The sequence below is a fragment of the Castor canadensis genome, chromosome 12 (assembly GCF_047511655.1).
Source record: "Castor canadensis chromosome 12, mCasCan1.hap1v2, whole genome shotgun sequence".
NCBI classification, from domain to species: domain Eukaryota; kingdom Metazoa; phylum Chordata; class Mammalia; order Rodentia; family Castoridae; genus Castor; species Castor canadensis.
Window position 1 is genome coordinate 55,491,709 of NC_133397.1, and position 21,021 is coordinate 55,512,729.

The window sequence follows — 21,021 nt, forward strand, 5'->3', positions numbered from 1 at the left end:
GTTGTCATTTTTAAAAAGTCCAATTCCCACTCAAAGAGCAACTGGTCAAATACCATGTTTCCAAGATCTTTTCTCCAATCCAAATAAACAGAAATTCCTCAAATAGAAATGTGAGGGGAATGCTACAGACTATAACCACATAAGTCTTTCAATTTCTCTGTTAATTTATTTAGTTTTTAAATTTTTATCTTTTTACCTTTGCAGCCTGAGGAGTACATGCGATATGCACAGTGCTGGGCTTCACCCCATTTGCCTTAGGTCTTTTAAACAAAGCAAACCTACTTTTCCTCCTTCCTCTATCACCATTTGGGAGAGACCCATTATACCTGATGGGAGAAAAAAAAAAGTTTAGATGATTTCTTATAAGAATCACACAATTATAAAACAAATGCTTTACTTTGCCTTATAGAATCAATTCCCAATCAATTATCTATTAGTACCTAGTAATTTTCTCAAATTCCTTTTCTATTGCTGATCTCCAGAACAGCTGGCTGGGTGTGAAACAAAATGAGATTCTTTCTGGCCACATTCCAAGTCACAGAGACGTACTATACATAGCTTTGAGTTATCTATATATTTTCTTCTTTCTTTTATTGAAGATAATCAAGAGCTGGTTAATGGCATATCTGACTCCTTATGACTCATTCTCTTTTTAGGGTGAATGTTTTTGCATGTGCTAATACAATCTTTAAAAGTAGTGTGTGATTGTTTAAAGGAAAATCTCCTTTAATTGTGAGTCACTTTAAATAGCTTTTGAAATAAGGAATAGACTTGTTAAGTCCTAGCTACCTGAACATACATATACATTGATGTGTTAGCAGACCCTCTCCTAACTAGTGGTTAAAATGTTTTTGGTAATCAGATCTTTGATTTCTCCATGATAACATATATAGGCCCTGAAGGTGCAATATGTAAGTAAGTATTGAAACAATTGGGAAAAAGTTAAAAACAACCCTAAACAATTACTGCATTACTATATACCAAGCAGTGCTGAGTTCTATCTCATATATCACCTCACTTCTAGTTTCATAAAAACTGCCAGACTGGCATCACTGTCCCTGGTTTTACAGGTTAGGAAACAGGCTCAGAGGAATTATTTTCTGAATGTCACCCAGGTGACACTGACAAAGACAGAACATGAATTCAGGTATGACTGCTATGTGACTTTGTTATTCTATACATCTTCATTGAGGCATAAACTGTGATTTAATAATAGTCTTCATTTTTCACTGTCCCCCATCCTGAAAAATCATCTCCCATATATAGCTGGTCCATCTGGGAGGGAATGAATCAGAGAACAGGGATGGATCTGAGGTTGGAGGATAAAATGATTTGTAAAATGGCCTGCAATGATGGTTTACAAAGAACCATGTCTTAAAGCTGAGAAGAGTTTACTCAATGGCTACCATATATAGGAATTATATTGACCTTTTGTAAAAAAACAAAACAAAAACACTTTGCTCTAGAGAAAGCCCTTGCTAATTTTGCTAGCCTTAACAAGTGCAAAGTAGAGCTCCTTAGCTAATATAATAATTTTACTACTCTAGGCTATGTGTGGCCACCAGCCCCACTGTCGGTTCCTTAACCATCCCTCACTACTGTCCTTTTAAGTTCCTTGACTCATTCCTCTTCTGGATTTATGCTATTTCCCAAGATGCATTCTTGAATTTAACATTCTTTTCTAAGTAGCAATAGCAAGAAACAGACAACTTTGTCCAGTTTCATTTCTAGAGTTTTATTTGTATTTTAAGATACTAAACACCATACAGAGAAAATCACTACTGCTAATGAGTAACTGGGAAACTTCTAGGCTAAGAGAGGCACTTTAAAACCATGTACTGAGTTTTAAACCCTATTCTTCAATAACTCTCAAATTTTGTGCTAAAAGAATTAACTAAGAATAGATTTTTGGTAGTTAAAAACTGTCATTGATATAATTAAAGTCTATGTGACCTGAAGTTATAAAACTAGTTAAAAAGTAAAAGTGTATGATCTGTGTTTTGGATGGCACTGGGGTGCCTGCTAGTTAGGTGCTCTACTTCTACAGCTTTTTTGCTTGTTATTTTTCAGACAGGATGTTGAGTCTTTGCTCAGGGCTGGCCTTGGACTATAATTCTTCTACCTATGCCTTTTGCATAGCTGGGATTACAAGCATGAACCACCATGCCCAGTTAATTTGCTGAGATAGGAGTTTGCTGACTTCTTGTGGGGGCTAGCCTTGAACTGCTACCCCAATCTCTCCCTCCAGAGTAGTGGGATTATGAGCATGGGCCACCACACTGGGCTTAAATTTATGATCTCTTAAATTTGGTTTTTGACAGAAAAAAATATTAAGTTTCAAAGGGCCTCAGATGATCATGTCTAGTTGTCATTTTACAGGAAGGAACTAAGGCCCCTATGGCTGACTTGCCCAAGGTCATACAGCTGGCAGTGTGAGAGTAAGCGCTGGAATCTAGGATTTCCAACTCCTAGTCAATTTTTGTAACTCCACATTATCTCCCCAGTTTCTCTTACTCTCTCATCTGAAACAGCTAATGCATTTTCACTTGATCTGATTCTCAAATATACTGCATTACCTAGTGCTTCCTTTTAGCAAAAGTAGAGAAATGGACAGGTGGAAAGAATATTTTGCAATTTCTAGTTTCTAGGATAGCTAGCTAACAGATTGTGCCACCATTTTGACAGGTATGGCAGGTTTAGATGAAACAAATTGAAAAACTGGAGCCGTCTATTCTTCTCTCTGCAGATTGCTTTTCTGAGAGTTAAATGAATGAGATTACTTTTAAAGCAAACAAATAGTGAAGTCCTGGGCTTCAGAGTCATTCTACTGTTCCCATATGCCTCACAACTCCTTTCATCAAGAAACACAGCACAGTTGGAACTTAAGGACAAACCAACAACTACCTTACAGGGGCAAAACAACAAGTAGTAATCTGCATGAAATGACCTCAAGTGGAAGGGGAAAGGGGCGCTTGGCAAAGATGGGATAGAGAAGGCAAACTCTACCCTTTATGGGGTGAGTGTGTGGCCAAAGTTTATGTGGTATTTAAGCACTTATAAGAATGGCAAAAATATGAGAATTCAAGAGTTTCTTAATTTGGTAACATTACCCTGTAACTTTAGATTCTTTTTTGGATAGGTAAGATATAAATTCCACAAAAAAGTAGTTTTAACCTAGGGACCAAGATAACTTTATATTATTCAATTTTATGTATCATCAGATATAGAAGTCTTACCCTAAGACAATGAGTTCACCATATTTTACTGGTGCTTTGGAAGGATGATTTTCTTGATCAGGAGAAAACATGAGCTTGGCTGTCTTTCTCAAATCTTTTGCTCACTGGTCAGGGGCCTTGGGACACCTTTTGCATTCTTTCCTAGAGGGGAAGAGTTTTCATTAATAATGTGAACAATGAATTTCAGTTTAAACATACTATTTTCCAACAGTCCTCTTGAGTACAATATTATGCCCGTTATCACATGATCTATAAAGTATGTGACATTTTCTCCATTAATAGTTAAGATATTTGACATGAGTGAATCAAAATGTAAATGTGGGGCCTTCTACTTATAGAAATGGAGTAGATGTACTTTTCCCTACTATTTCTACAAAGTACAACTAAAAACCCTGGACATAACAACATAAGAAAATGTGAAAAGTGAAGAGAAGCAGTACAAATAGGGACCTCAGGGAACAGTGTTTGATAGTGAGTTCTCTGTGTTTTCCTTTTGTTTACTTGTAATAGTAGGAATTGATTCAGGGCCTTATGCATGCCAGCCAAGTGCTCTACCACTGAGTTAACTAATACATCCCAGACTTGGAGCTGAAGAAGCCAGCAACCTAGAAATGTCAAGTGGTACAGGCAAGGAAAAAAAAAAAAAAACCACAAAAAAGCTTGCTCTCTAAATAAAGGAACAAAAAAGGTCAGCCTAGCAAGACAGAAAAATCTCCTTTTTTGTTTGTTTTTTGAGACAGGGTCTCCCTACAAGCCCAGGCTGGGTAGAACTTGCAATCCCCTGCCTCTACTTCCCAATGCCACTGCTGGGATTATAGATGTGTACTGCCACAACTTTTCTAAAATAAACTGTTTTACTCTAGCTAAACACTATAGAAAACACTGTGTCACCCACCACCACCACCAGCAGCAGCAGTAGCAAGATCTAAGTGAGAAGTAGTAACTTCTACCTTGTGAACCATAGGGAGGATGTGAAGCCAGGACTTCCACCCTGATGGACAGGGATGCTTCTGTACCTACACCCAGTGGTGTCAGTGGAGACCACATGAGGGAACTTGGACTTCCACCCCTACTCAACAGAAACAAGGATTCTCCCCCATCAGGTGTCAGTAGGGGTTGAATAGGGAACCTGGACTTCTACCTGGCAGTAATGAGAACACAACCTATATTACCCTACCAAAGCAATGTCAGGAAAAGCCAGTGGGAACAGAAGTCTCAGAACATAGTTTGAAAATGTACAGGTTTTAGGGCTGATGGAGTGGCTCAAGTGATAGCAAGTATCTAGCAAGTGTAAGACCCTGAGTTCAAACCCCAGTACCTAAAAAAAAAAAAAGGGGTGGGGGGAGCTGTTGAAATGGTTCAAGTGGCACGGCTCCACCTAGCAAGCAGGAGGCCCTGAGTTTAAACTCCAGTACTGCCAAAAAAAGAAAAATGTACAGAAGTCACTTATCAAGCTGCTGCTTTTCTTTAGGCAGCACTAAGGTTTGAATTCAGGGCATTATGCTTGCAAGGCAGGCACTCCTACCACTTGAGCCACTCTACCAGCAGAAGTCACTTATCAAGAACTAGGAAGATTTAAAACAATGCAAATGGTAATCAACAGATGCCAAGACTGAGGAGTAAGCATAACTTTACAGAAAGTTAATATGCAGCCATGAAAAAATGCTTTGAGAAGTAATTATAAAGTACCTTTGAGACAATGGGGAAAAAACAGAAAGTATCAGTGTGGTGTACGCTTGTAATCCTAGCTACTCCAGAAGGGAAGTAGGAGGATATCAGTTCCAGGCTAGCCCAGGCAGTTTTTGAGATCCTATCTGAAAAGGAAACTAAAAGCAAAAGGACTGGGGTCATAGCTCAAGTGGTAGAACCACAAGGTCCAGAGTTCAATCCCTAGTACTACTAAATAAGTTAATAAATAAATAATAGTCTTAGCAAAGAAACAAGATACAAGGGGAAATTTTAGAAATAGAAAATATATTCAAATATATTAAATTAAAAAGCTTACTAGATAGGCTCAACAGTAAAACGGAAAGGACCTAGTAAAGAATCAGTGAACCAGAATATAGAATAGTAGAAATTATCTAATCTGAACAACAGACAAAAATGGAGATAGCTGGTGGTGGGGACAACAGAGTCTCATGGACCCATGGGACTACAGCAAAAAATCTAACAGTTGTGTCACTGAGACCTCAAGAAGAAAAAGGGAACAACTGAAATAATACTCTAAGAAAAAATGACTGAAAATTTGGAAAGACAAATAAAACTATAAATGAGAGAAACTGCACAAACCCTACACAGAATCATGCCAAGTTCTGAAGACTAAAGGCAATATTGTACTCCTGTGCACGTACCCTGGTAAGTGAAGACTTATGTTCAGACAATTAAAAACCAGGAACACAAATGATTATAGCAGCTTTATGTGTGACAGCCCCCAAACGGAAGGAACCCAGATGTCCTTACCAAGTATATGATTAAACTACTATAATCATACTAGAATACTACTCAGTCATAAAAAGGAACAAACTATTGATAAATAAATGCTCCATGGATTTATCGTAAAAGAATTATGCCGAGTAAAAAACAAGCTAACTCCAAAGGTTACATGAATGATTCCATTTATATACATTCTTTTCTTTTTTTGGTGGGGCTGGGATTTGAACTCATGGCTTCACTCTTGCAAAGCAGGCAATCTACCACTTGAGCCATACCTCCAGTCCATTTTTTTTCCCCTAATCTGGTTATTTTGAAGATGGGGGCGGGGGTGAGTTCTGCAAACTATTTTGCCCGAATTGGCCTTGAACCACAAGCCTCCTGATCTCAGCCTCCCATATAACATTCCTGGAATGAGGAGGAGGGAAGTGACATGCTGCAGGATGAGCTCCTGTGGTGATGGGAATGTTGTTACTTTTCCAAGTACTAACCAGGCCTGACCTTGCACAGCTTCCAAAGTCAGACAAGATTGGGCATATGCAGGGTGGTATGGCCGTAGTATCCTGATTGTAGACTAGGGGCATCTCAATAGTAGAGCGCTAGCCTAATATGTGCAAAGCCCTGTGTTTGATCTACAGCACTCTCACCAATCCCCCGCCCAAGAAACCCTTAAGAAAAAAAAATCTCGGTCGTGAAATTTTACTGTAGTTTTGCAAAATGTTATCACTGGGGAGAGTTGAAGAAAGGGTATGCAGAATCTGTTATTTCTTAAAACTCCATGTAAATCTACAATTATTAATATATATACACATATATACATGTGTACGCATATAAACGTGTATATATGTATTAATATATACACATATATAAATTAAAAATACACACATATATATTTGACCCAAGTATGAAATAAAAGACTAACACTTCTGATAAGACAGAAAAATCACTAGAATAAACGATCCCCAGAATGCTATCATGTCTATTTCACTAGCAGTTTAATGGGATCAGGAATTTTCTCTATCTAGTTCTCTTCTGGTCTTTCTGATGGGCTCTGTTACAAAGATTTTATAAGAACACTTACTATGGAGCCCATAAATGTCTCTTGGTTTTATACCTCCACCAATAGGTTTCATAGGAATCTCATGAATGAAGTGTTGGGCTGGGGATGTAGCTTAGTGGTACAGTGCTTACCTAGCATACACAAGGCCAATGGCTTTGATCCCCAGCACTGAGAAACAAAATCCCCAAAGAATGAAAACTATCTACTTGTCTTTTCCCACAGTATAGTGAAATACAGCCTACATGGTGGCATTTTGGAGAGAAGACAACAGGATATTTGTAGCTGAAAAGTAAGACCAAGTTAAAAGGAAAGCTGAGCCATTGTGCCCTCTTTAAATCATTTGGAAGTGACATAATATATTCAGACCAGAAATTCAAACACACTAACTTTATTGTCAGTAAATTTAAAAAATACTGATTTATTTTAAAGAAATGAAACATACTTCGAACTACTTCAAGAAAAAATTTCCCTTATTAAAATAAACTAAAAAGATCGCTCTTCTTCCATTTGCTTTTGCAGATGGGATTTTAACTCATTAGATTATTTACAAGGTAACAGAAACCAATATATAGGTATATTACCTATATATTGTCAGATATTAGGGTTGTATTAAGCTGTTTTATGTTAAGTAAAAATAAACTGTATTATCTGGGCATGGTGGTGTACCTATAATCCTAGCACTCAGGAGGATAAGGCAGAAGGATCATCAGTTTGAGGTCAGTCGAGGCTACATAGTGAGACCTTATCTCAAAACAAAACAAAAAATCCTCAAACAATCAAAACCCCCCAAAAGTATAGTAATCAATTTCCCTATTTAGAAATTGATGTTATGCTAACTAAGAAGTCCAATTTCAAAATTTAGGAGTTTTAAGAAAAATTAACTCAAATAAAACAAAAAACAATCTTGGTTCCATAAACATATTTTCATACACTCCCATTTCCTCCTAAGAAGGACATCTAGAAGCTTAACTAGAGGCTTTGTTTACACGTTTTAAAAAAAGAAAAAAAAGACAATTAGGGTGCTGCCATCAAACATAAAAAACGTTGTTTTGGCACATTTCTGACCAAGAATAGCAAGAATTAAAAATTTAATACTATTAAATAACTAATTTTCAATTAAAATTTAAAAACATTGTTTTGTTTGTATTTAGATTCCTATTTAGAGTTATTTCCTATTAAAAGAAGTGATAGTTTTCTATAGATAGTTGCAAAACATTTTCTTAAAAAATAAGCTCAAAATAAAGTAATCTTAAATCGGCAGAGGCTACTATGGGAAGAGGATCAGGAAGTAGCGAAGAGGTCTGCTAGAAATGAACCAAATGTGGGATGCAATACACAGTGCATGGAAACAACGCTAGCAATCTCTCTGTATAGCTATCTTTATCCCAAACTAACAAAAACAATATGTCTTTCTTATTATCTCTTATGTTTTTCTCTTCAACAAAACTGGAGAAGAGGGCAGAATAAGTTCTGCCTGGAGGCAGAGGTGGGGGGGGTGGGGATGGGGGGTGGCACAAACAATGTATACATATGTAAGTAAATGTAAAAACTATAAAGGAGAAAAAAATAAAAAACAACAACAACAACAACAAAATAAGCTCAAACTAAGTTGAGGCAAATAGTATTAAATAGTTTTAGTAACATGGATATGGTAAAATGTGACAGTGTTATGTCAATGCTCGTATGTGACTGACATGAGTATTACCCTTGTTCTAGTTCTAGCTCTCTGAACAAAGCAATCTGTTTCCTCATCTCTAAAAATGAAAGGAATAAAGTAGAGTGAAGAGAATTTTGGAGGTGGAAAAAAATCTAAGCGACCATCTGGTCCTGAAACAAGAATTTATAAGTAACATGCACAGCACTACATCACATAGGCTTAGTTCTATTGTCTCTATGGCAAAAGTAGTAATTTTTACCTTAGAAAAGGAACTAAAGTATAAGAGCATGACTAGCACACATCCTCAGTTCTATATTCTTTAGAGCCATTAAACAAATTAACTAAGAAAACTAATACATTCCCAATCAGACATATGCTTACCCTACCCAGACCTCTTAAAAGGCCTGACCTTAAGAATCATCAGTGGCACTGAAATTTCAATCACAGGAACAAACTCAAACTTGGCTTCCATTTCTGTCTCTAATTTTTAAAGCCTAAAATAAAACAAGTTAGTAGTACTGGTTTTTTATATACTTAAATGACCCAAGATAAACAGTTTTCATAAGTTTAACATAACAAATAAACAATCAATATATAACTGACATTAGAAAACTACACATAAAATAAGCCATGACAGCTATTTCTCTTTCATTTAAATTCTAACTCATGTTGATAGGTGACTGCTGTAAAAGAAGTTGCTGAAATCTTAACATAAAAGATTCATGATACATAATGGATCAGAATTTTTAACATAGCCCAATAGCTACAGAGTTCTTTTGTACTCTCTATGTATTTTAAAACCTGAGTAAGATATGTAATTCTTCAAAATAAATTCCTAAAGTTATGTACTTGAGAATTTAAAAGGGATATATACATAAAGAATATCCTTAACCACTGACCCCACTTATTGGTTTTCAAATTATGTATACAGCCCTATCCCAATGTGATCTAGCACTAAAAACATGGAATAGCACCATTTATTCTACTGAAGACTGGAAAAGATGTTAAGATAAAGACAGTAAGATTGTTTTCTATAATATTTATTACTTTGAAGCTCTGCTTGGTATTGCCTATTAAGCATGTTGCTTTTGATGGCAAGAACTAATCTTCCTAATTTAAACCCTTTTTTTTTCAAGAAACATTCTGCCTCTCAGTCCTGATTTTTGTTATTAATATTTAAGTTGACATTCAAAGGGGTGTCTCAATAGGCACAGTGTGTGGGGTGGGGGGGAGGGAATTAGAGGGAGGAGGGAGGGTGATGTTAAGAGATTAAGGTGATAGTATATGGTAGATGGACTTCATATACCTATATGAAACAGAACTAAGAAACCTCTTGCAATTGCTTTAAGTGAGGTGGGGAGGGGATTGAGGGGTAGAGACAATGGGGGCAATGTAAATGATGTACAATATAAGACTAATTGGAATTATCACTACAAATCCCCCCCCCTGTATAATGAATATATCCTAATAAAAATTTATAATAAAAATAAGTTTACCTACAAAAAGAAGCATGGTCTGGGTTTGGGAGAACATGAAGGTTAGCTAGAAAATATGTTTCTTAGAAATGATCTTACTAACTTGACTGATCCAACAGTTTAATTATTAGCTCTGTGAAGGACAGTGAAGTACAATTATTTCCATATCAAGTCTTCCTAAAGGAATGACCTTCTATAATACAAAAACTTTGAGCTTTACCTAAAGAAAGGAAAACTGGGAAATCAATGTTTGTCCCTCAAAGTCACACATTTCTTTTATTATTTACATTGCACACAGCCCTTTGCTTACTACTCACTAAACACCAGTACCAAACTCTTGCCCTAAGAAGTAAACAGAACCAGATTAAACTAAGCAAGGGACAAAACAAATCTTATGCAGATAGTTACACAATCTTTTGAACACTTCTATTTTGATGAGCCAGTGGGTAGGCATTAAAGGGGTGCTGAGGAAAAAAATAAAAATGTTTTAAAACATGAAAATGTTATAATCCTTCTTTATGGTGAAAAAAAATATGTGGATTGGATATATTATCTCTGATGAAACAGATTTACATTATTAGAGTCTTGTGGTTGAGTTCAAAAAGGATGACTCAAACATAAAGAACTGTTTAGATGTATCAGTGGTGGAGCCACATTTTGAAGCCAATCTAGCTGAAGATTGAATGGATGTAATTTGTTTTTTTTTTTTGTTCAGAGTGAAAATTCAATGATCTTCCTTTTTTCACAATCAGCAGGATTAATAAGAAGCACTTTTACACAGAAGGAGAAACAATGGTGTTAGAGGTTGGAGCTTACTACTTTCTGTCTTTTAGCAGTGAAGGAAGTTAAGACCATGGTCTACTTCCCAAAATACAAGATACCACCTGTGCCATCTCCCAGTCTCCTCTACCTCTCCAGAGTAGTCAAATGACATGCTCAGAGTCTATCACCTCCTGGGATAACTTATTTCATCCTGATGGGAAAGCAGTTAACATATTTCTGAAGGATAATATTTGTTTAGCTAAACTTCAGTTTTCCAGCCTTGGCACCACTGACATTTTGACAGGGGCCTGACCTGTGATTGGTAGAGGTTCAGGAGCACTCCTGGCTTTTATACCTCCTAGAGTCCAGATATACACTATTTGTGACAATTAAAAACATCTTATCATCCCTCTCAACCCCACAAAGTGAAAGCCATTGTTCTAATCTTGAAGTGAGGATAACAGAATTTGTTGTAATAAGGAGAATTATCACCTTGCCTTGATTGCATTTAAAATATTTTATTATGATAACCTGTCTCAAACAGTAGAAGAAAAGGGACCGATGTTGGGTGACCACAGAAATAGAAACAGATATATGCTGGAGGCATATAAGGAAGTATCTTCTATACCTAGAAGACATGTATTTACAATTTTTCTCTTTTGGTAGGGTTGAGGTTTGAACTCAGGGCTTCACTTTACAAATCTTTTTATGCCAAAATTGGCATCAATTTACATCAACTTTGGGTTAAGATCTATCTTGCACTTGCATAAAATATTAATTAGCAAAATGTTTTCACATCAAGATTATTTTATTTGACCCTCATAACAGGCCTCTGAATTGAGCAGGAAAATCTTACTCCATTTTCCAGACAAGGGAAAAGTCAAGTAACTGGATCAATGACAAATAGCTCTGGCAGAGCTAGGGATAAAATACATGTTAACTCAACATACAATAACCCATTTAATTTCTGTCACAATGATATGAAAAACAATCATTTATCCCTGCCAGGCACTGATGGCCCATGCCTATAATCCTAGCTACTCCAGAGGCAGAGAGCAGGAGGATCACAGGTCTAAGCTAGTCCAGGCAAACAATTCTCAAGACCCTATTGCAAAAATACCCAACACAAAAAAAGGGCTGTTAGAGTGGCTCAAGTAGTAGAGTGCCTCCCTAGCAAGTGTGAAGCCCTGAATTCAAACTCCAGTACCACCAAAAAAACAAACAAACAAAAAACACACAGGCTCTGAGAGACAAAGTAATCTAGGTTTTCTGATACCACCATTTTGCACCCAGACAGGGTTAAACAGGCTAATTCTTACATAAGAATAAGAGACCTACTGTGGGATCATCCAGGAGACAGACTAGAAATTGTACCTGTATAAAACAAACCCTAAACAAGTAAAACTTCAATGTAGACTAGTAACAATTATGCAACTGTGACCAGTACTTTTTGAGATTATCTGAACCTTTGTCACTTCCTTAATGCTCATTGTATTTAGCAACCCTGTTTCCTGGTAGTGATCAACAATAAAAAGTTCAGTAAATGAAGTGGACTTTGTATACTTATTTAAAATATGGGGAGGGATGAAAGGAACCCAAGGGGAAAAGCAGGGCATTGCACTAAGGCAAATCCTGGCATCATCAGGAAAAAAAACCATATATTAAGTGAGTCCAGATAGTTTAGGGATGGAAAGCTTCATGTTTTCCCTGAATGTGACAGCCAAGAAAAAACTGCAGGGCTGCATTCCTGACTGGGGAAAGGGGTTTACCTAATCAACCTCACTACCCTACCCCCCCCCCCCAAATAAACACTTCATTCTCCACACACCTGAAAAATGTATTTTAAAAGTCCAACTAGGAGCCAGGTGCCGGTGGCTCATGTCTGTAATCCTAGTTATATGGGAGACAGAAGAAAGAGGAATTGTGGTTTGAAGCCAGCCTGGGCAAATAGTTCTCAAAGCCGTATCTTGAAAATCACACATACACACAAAAACCCAAAAATCAGGGCTGGTGGAGTGACTCAAGTGTTAAGAATGTCTGTCTAGGCAAGCGTGGGGTCCTGAGTTCAAACCCTAGTACAACCAGAAAAAAAGCACAACTTCCTCAAACATGTCCCTGCCCATTCTTGGCCTGCACTCAATAATTTTAGATTACCAAAGTTCCTAAAATGATAATATGCCTCTCAGAAAGCAAGAGTGGAAATTAATTCTGTTGACCAGTAAAGTAATAAATAAAATTCTACAGAAAGCAGCAAATTTGGTCGAATTTGGAACAAAAACATAGGATAAAAGTATGTTCGTGGGAAATTCTATCATTTTCTTAAGTCAGCATCCAACACTATTAATCCCTTTTCACAACAGCTAACATGGTGTTCTGTTTATGTGCCAAGTACTGTTGTAAACAGTACTTGGAATAATCTTATGACTTATGAGCTATTATAACTCTCACTTTTTAAGCAAACTAAGGTCACAACTCAAACTTTACACTCTGGAATTGTTGAAACAAGCTTTAATGCACATTGTGGGGGCAAAACTACATTGGGAAACTAAATTAAAAAATAAAACAAAAAATCCCCCAATTCCTTTCTACTATAAAGTATTAAGAGTGAGAGCTTGTACAGCTGATACTATTGTATTAACAGGGACAAATTTTTAAGACTAGCCACCTATGACAATGACCATTTTAATTTTTTTAGTAATGTCAAATGCTTAAATTTGAGTTTAAGTGTTCCATGGATAAAATTTTTATGGGAAAAAAATGAATAAAATGCATTTTCCCCCAACACCTTTAAACTAATTGAACCTATGAAATTATAAAATAGAAAACTATTAAGAGATAGTCATATTTTTATTTCCAGGAGTAAGCAATATGAATTTTATATAGGTCAAAGAATTCGCACAAAAAGTATTGTTTAATGATTATTTTAGGCAGTTATACTACTTCCCAAAACAGAATATCTGCATTTTCTCTAGTCTTTATTTCTAACATGACTAAGTTACACGCATTTTTTTTTAAAAAGGCAATAGTTTCAAATGATCTGTCCCACCATATTTACTAATTATATAGAAAAAAGTTTAAGTTCGCAGTGGGAAACCTGGCAGACAGTATGTTAACCAACTGATCAAGTTTAACATTGCCTATTGTAGACACTGTGGTATCATTTGTCTCTGATATGATACACTGAGGTATTACATTGTCAAAAACTTAAAAGAAAACACCAGACAAACCCAAATTGACAGATCATCTACAAAATAACTATGGATACTATATTAAAAGTCACAAAAGATAAGAAGACTGAGAAATTGTCACAGAAGGAGATTATGAAGATGCAACCATCACATGTGATGTGGGATCAGGAACTGAATTCTGGAATAGAAAGAGGACATTGGTGGAAAAACTTGAAATTTGAATATGGTCTACAGTTGAGTAAATATCATTGTACCAATGTCAATATCCTGGTTTTGGTCAATGTACTCTGGTTACATAAGTTAACATTAGAGGAAGCTGAGTAAAGTGCATATATAAACTTGTTGCATTAATTTTCCAATTTTTGTAAAGCAAAAACAAAAAAGCCCTTTAAATTTAATACAAGGCGAGAGAGCGGCTTCTGAGCAGATTTCTTCGTTGCATTAGGGGTCACAGAGTGAATAAAAAATCGTTGATGTTGAGAAAGGCAAGATGATTTTTGTTCAGAAGTGTGCCCAGTGCCACACTGTGGGAAAGGGAGGCAAGCAGAAGACTAGACCAAATCTCCATGGTCTGTTTAGGCAGAAGACAAGTCAGGCTGCTGGAGTTTCTTACACAGATGCCAAAAATGACAAAAGCATCATGTGGGGAGGATACACTGATAGAGTATTTGGAGAATCCCAGAAAGTACATTCCTGGAACAAAAATTATCTTTGTTGGCATTAAGAAGGGAGAGAGCTGGAAGTGTGGCTCAAATAGTAGAGTATGCCCAACAAATATGAAGCCCTGAGTTCAAATCCCAGCACAGTCAATAAAGTGGGGGGGGCAGACTTGATAGCTTATCTTTAAAAAGCTATGAGCAAGTAATAGTCACTGCCTTATAAATTATAAAACAGAAATGGCTCATTTTTTTTATGTGTACCATAATTTAATTGATTTCATAATACCAGAATGAATACTGGTATTCATTCTGCCAGAATGAATATACCAGGGGGAGGTGGTATAAACAATGTATACACATGAATGAATGGTTGACAGATTATTTTTGTTGTACAATTTTGATTTAAATAAAATTGGCTTGTAGTTAAAGAATATGGTCTTCCAAACAAATGCAGTAATATGATTGCATTCACTAAGGGGTCACACACTAAGGGGAGATTCACTAAGGGGAGAACGCACACAGGAGAAATAGGGAAAGGAAACGAAACCTAAAACTTGAATGTGGTTGATGTGCTCACTCTAGAGGAACGAATAAAGTAATCTTAAACTGGCTGAGGTCACTATGGGAAGGGGACTAGGAAGTAGTGAAGAAGTCTGGTAGAAATGAACCAATGTGGGTTGTAATACACATGTGCATGGAAGCAATGCTAGGAATCTCTCTGTATAGCTATCTTTATCCGAAACTAGCAAAAGCAGTATGTTTTTCTTATTATCTATGGTTTCTTGTCAACAAATCAGAGAACAAGAGGGTGGAACAGGTTCTGCACAGAAATGGGTGGGGGGGCAGGGGGAGGTGGTATAAACAATGTATACACATGAAGTAAATGTAAAAACAATAAAATAAAAGAAAAACACGAAAAAAGAATACAGTCTTTTAAAAACAGTAATTTCAGTTAAGTAAATATTGCCATTGTTTTCCCTTTCTACAGAAAATGATTGTACTTAATAAGTAATGTTCAACTTTTCACAAAGATGAAGACTACCATGTCAAAACCTAGTAAGGATTGGTGTTTAGATTTATATAACTAGTTATGTGAATATGTTACCTACTGGGAAAATCCCTTCACTCTCTCAAATCCAAGCAAGACTCACCAGTATTTCAACTTGTGCTCATTAAAGGCAATAATTGGAAATAAGGAAGCAATGTCTACTTTATATTTTTGGTCTTGATTATGCCAATTTAATTAGAACTTTCTGAATTTAAAATGCTGCCTTTTGCTTATTAAAAGGTATTTAAGTATGGTTTATATATAATATCAAGTAAAGCATATTTAACATTTCTCACATTTTATAGTTGATCTATAAGTTCAGATGCTTTTCAAAATAAGCATGATAGATACAATAACATGTTAGACTTTATTTTCGAATTCATTATGTCAGATAAGGTTATAATTCAGAAGTCTTTAAAAAGCTGTTAAGAAACACAAAAAACTGGAATTATGGTATGTATGATTGGTAGTGGTACTTTATGCCAACTCATTAGGTAGATTAAAGAAGAGGGGATAATAATTTGTATGTTATGTGCTGTAAGACTTCAAGTAACAATAAAAAACATGAATAAAAAAAATATAAGACTAATTCAAGATTCAGTCTGCCTTATTTCAGCCTTCCCACAACTTAAAGGTGTGAGAGTTCCATGTTGTCTGGTTTTGCCAAGTCACAATGCCTGCTAGGTCTTGTCCTCTCTCTCAGTAGAAACTGTCCTGTTCACAGCCCCTTTGGTTAAGGAAACTGCTACTGCACAAGTGTGAACACACATTGAACTGAGTGATATGTGAGTCAAAGTGATCCATTCACACGCTGATCAGAATTGTTTTCTTTTTAAAAAACAAAACAAAACAAAAATGACACACAAGGGTAATTTTACCAGTTAGTGGTCTAGGTGGTCCTAGAAAAAAAACAAAACAAAACTTGATACATACAATTGTATCAAAATCTTTGAATTAATACTACACACCAAATCTTTAATTATGTTTGAACTTATTTTTGTTCTGTCCATCTATCCATATGAATCCTACTCTTAAGAGTTTAGGAAAGAGAACAGAAACAGTGACTGAGAGCAAGAAGAATAAAGAATTAGTTGCATCCCTGTGTAATTGACACATTTCATTTTAAAAGCTTTACAATAGAAATCTTACAAATTTACAAAGTTATGGTGTTTATTATCACTAATTATTTTGTTATCATGGTGTTTCCTTCAAACTAAAAGAGATACTTGTAAAGGACTAAGCCATGACTGTATTCTAGGGTTAATTTGAAGAATGTGGGTCCTTGACAGTCATAAATGAGGGTTATATCCAGGATCCCTGATGATTTCTCCAATTTACAAACCAGTTCTGTAACACATGATTTTCATACCACACAAATGATGACAATATTTGCCCCACCTCATAGGACTGTTATAGGACTGAATGAGAATTAAACTGCAATGAGATTTGACTTTTGGCTCACATACTTGGTTCACTCACTAAATATGCTTTTTTATAAATCAACCTCAGAAGACAGGACTCAAACTTGTATCTCAACAAAACTACCAGGGACTAAAAAACAGTCTTTAGGGTATCATAAAATAATTTGTGAGTGTTGAAATAGTGATTTCCAAGAATATAATGTAATATTTTTAAAAAAGTATATGTTAAATGCCTATGGTAAATTTTATTAGGCATTATACTATTGCTGTCCCATCACTTAAGGTTTAATTATTTTCACAGAGATTTTTTTTTTCTCAACATCTAAACAAATGTTTGTAGATAACCTTGATACCACGTGGGAAGTTCCAGTTTTCACTACTTTTAATACACGATAGACCCTAAAACATAATCTAAGACCTCAAAATCACTGAAGTTAGTTTAGTTTCAAGGTGAGGGCTATATAAATGTTCGATTTTCAAGAAGAGGAAAACAGTACATCTAAATCAAATGAGGACATGGATTCCTGCTCTGATGTTAGTTAACTTTAAGTCTTTTTGCTTCAAAATTCCCTAAGTTCCATTCAAAAAGAATAGGAAGAGAAAAAAAGTAGTTGAAAATTCAAATTACAAATGAATCTGTACTATTGTTTCTTCAGAAAAGTCAGCTATCAAAATAAATAATTTTTAAGTGACAATTGTTATTACTCTCATGGAAGACCAAAAGTTTCATCTTATTAGAAATAGTTTTGTCTTTTTTGGTTCATGAAAAGTTCTCAAAAAGTAGTAGGTGATCTTTCTTTGACCAAATCATAATGTATTCATTATTCATTTTTATAACAGTAATTTAGAAACATTGTGTGTAGGAGGCTAAGAACATCCTTTTTTTTTTTTTTAAGCAGAGTGAATATTTTAAATCACTCAGTATGGTATTCCTATTTAACCCTTTTTATTAGGAAAATGACAAATACATACAACTGGGGTATTTCTATGAATTTCTTGTTTCTTCACTCTGATTATTATAAAAACCCCAATTAGGTAAGTTATTTTAATCAATTTCCCAATTTGCAACTTTCTCTTGTCACTGACTTACCCATCTTATACATATTCAAAGAGTTAAATATTTCTTTTCCAAAAATAGATTAGAAAACTGAGTTAAACATGACCACACATATCAATATTCTATAAATCAGATTAAACTTATCAAAAATTTCCTATAGAAAGAAAAACATTTCAATTATATTTCTTCTGGTGAAAACAAAATGCTTTAGAAAAGAAAACTGCTGGGAAATTAAGACTTTTTGTTTTTTTAATAGCAGAAAGAGTCCCCCTAATCAGTCAGACATACTATTATTAAATATCTCTTCTGACTGTATCAGAACAAACAAAATATTCGGGAAGCATTACTTAAAATCCCCATAAAGTATGGCTATCAGTATTTTTAAATTCTTAATAATTTTGCCCTACCTTCTAATATTTACATACTAAATAGTACTTATTATAAAGGCTCAGATCTCTTTCTTGATAGTTTATGACTGAAAAACTAAGATTCTGAATAAGTTGTCAACAGCTAAACAAAGATAGCACTACCATTCTGGCTCCAAACAATTTTCTTCAGCGCACACATAATTCTCAAATTTGACAACTGAAAATAGTAGGCAGTATTAAGTTCTAAAACACGCAACAAACTAGGTACTGTATCTTGGATTGCAAGAATTTAAAAAATGAACACTTTCCATTTTCTGTTGACTACAGTCAATAGGCAATAAACAGTTATACTTCTTAGTTTTTCTTTATGACTGATGGGAGATAAGATTAAAAATATAAATTTTCTCTAAGAACACAGAAGCCTTGGAGTTTGAGACTTATTCAACCCCTTCCATAAGATGGAAGGACATTTCATTCAAATACAATTCTAAAGCAAAATATGAAAACAATGAAAAAATTAAAAATAAACAATCTGATTATGTAAGCTCACTTTAACCTGAAGAATCAACATGACACTTCAATAGAGCACCTACCTTTTTATTCCATCACTATCACCACAAGCTAAATCACCTTCTCACCAGAGAATAAAATCCCACTAGCATCTGCCAATTCCACTTGGAATCACACACTGAATAAGCTAGCTGTCAGCTCAGTGTTCTTTCACTTAAGCACCTCATAATGAGTGTGGGTGGGACAGTGTTACGCAAAATAGATAAACACTACATAATTCTAGATTCTATTGGCTGAAATAAGAGTTCACTTCTCCCTTACCTCCTCCCTAAGGAAGCCTGTGGCCTAAAAGGGAAAAACGGAAGGGAGATGAAACATGGTATAATTTTTAACACAGGCTTAATATCAAGTTATGGAATAAAGTACTTCAAAGGAAGAGCATTCTGTTTCTTAAAAGACTGCCTGAATTAACTATATAAATGTCAGAAATGTAACTAAGATAGTGAACTACCCTTTCATGACAAGAAAGCCTATTTTTATCAGATTTAGTATAATACTCTCTGTAAAAACAAAATCAATACAATTTATATGTAAAGAAAGAGTAAGTACCCTTCTAGTAATACTGAGGAAATTGATTTTTTGGGTCTGGTCATAAAATACTGTAATTTTCATGCATAATAATAGATGAACATTTCACCTCATTTTTAATTGATTATGCTTATTTCTATCTTCATACTTTGAAATAAATTAGGGCTAGGGATGTTGTTCAGCAGCACTTGCCTAGTATGTGTATGGCCAAGTTGTACAGCAATAACAACAAAAATAAAAAATAAATTAGATTCATTTGGTGCTCATGAACATGGAGAAACTACAGCAGTACCTAAATTGGGATTAGAAAAAATTTCATCAAACAGTGACTAATGGCATCTGATTTTAGAGTTTGCTGCTCTCAGAATACCACACTTGTAAGTTATTTCCCCATACAATTTTTAGGAAAAAAATTTAATTTTTGTGACATTGGAGTTTGAACTCAGGGCCTCACGCTTGCTAGGCAGGCGCTCTTACCACTTGAGCCACTCCGCCAGCCAAGAAATGTTTTCTTATGGGAACTGGTTGTGCAGTGAACTATTGCATTCCTCTAGAGCCCACTGTGTTTAACTACATTTAAGGTGTTTGTTTTTTTTTGGGGGGGGGGTGCCAGGGTATCACTATACAGCCTAGATTTGCCTTGTGCTCCCCCTATCTTTCTGCCTCAGCCTAGGGATTACGTATGTGCACTACCACCACACTTAAGGGTTTTTTTAAGAATGCTAAAATTAAGTCATAAGAGCAAAATGCTGGTTCACACTTATTCAATAGACTCCACATGCAAATTCTCTATATAACCTACCTGTGAAACTCAAATTCAGTTTGAGTCTAGGTACTTGATATTCTCTTATTAAAGTTCATTAGTGTCGGGCACGGGTGGTTCACACCTATAATCCTAGCTATTTAGGAGGCAGAATCGAGGTCTGAAGTCAAACTGAGCAAATAATTTGCGAGACCCTATCTTCTCAAAAAAAATAAAATAAAACCATCACAAAATAGGGCTTGTGGACTGTCTCAAGGTGTAGGCCCTGAGTTCAAACTCCAGCACCATAAAAAAAAGTTCATTAGTAGCCTCCAAGTGTTCAACTCTATTATAAAAAAAAAAGACTAAGTAAAAAGTATAATAAATGCTCTATCAGAGCCTTAAAACTGATATTGATGCCCACAATTCACAGCCCCCTATGTAAATGACTAGATAATCTGAAACTTAATTCAATTACACTATACTGAATAATACCATTGCTAATAATATCTGACTGGAAAATCAGTAAAGCCCTTGGTGATCTTAATTAGAATTGAAGTTCCACCTACAAATACACTGTATCTTTTTAAAAAGAATAATAAAAAAAATACTTTTGGTAGCTCTAAGTTTATCTGCAAAGCTTTCTCACAATGTGCCCACAGGACAACAGCTGATTCAGCTGGGCTATCATTTTTAAAAGGACATCATAATAATAGTATCTTGTCATTAATAATGTCTTGGCACAAAATGAACCACCCTTTCCTATAGTTGGCAAGTTTACTTCTATTGTTCCCTGCATTCCAAAACTGTGTCACAAGCC

The 21,021-nt window shown here is 35.4% G+C and overlaps 1 protein-coding gene across 2 annotated transcripts in view; it reads right to left on the reverse strand.

Annotated features, from left to right (window-relative positions):
- Peli1 (pellino E3 ubiquitin protein ligase 1) overlaps positions 1-21,021 on the reverse strand; it is a 63,589-nt gene that overhangs the window by 12,522 nt on the left and 30,046 nt on the right. For both annotated transcript variants that reach the window (XM_020161707.2, XM_074049851.1), the window contains exons 2-3: positions 3,237-3,377; positions 197-326 (exon numbers count right to left, since the gene is read on the reverse strand). In XM_020161707.2, coding sequence (XP_020017296.1) covers positions 197-326; positions 3,237-3,307 — 201 coding nt within the window. In that variant the 5' untranslated portion in view covers positions 3,308-3,377. The remainder of the gene's footprint in view (positions 1-196; positions 327-3,236; positions 3,378-21,021) is intronic.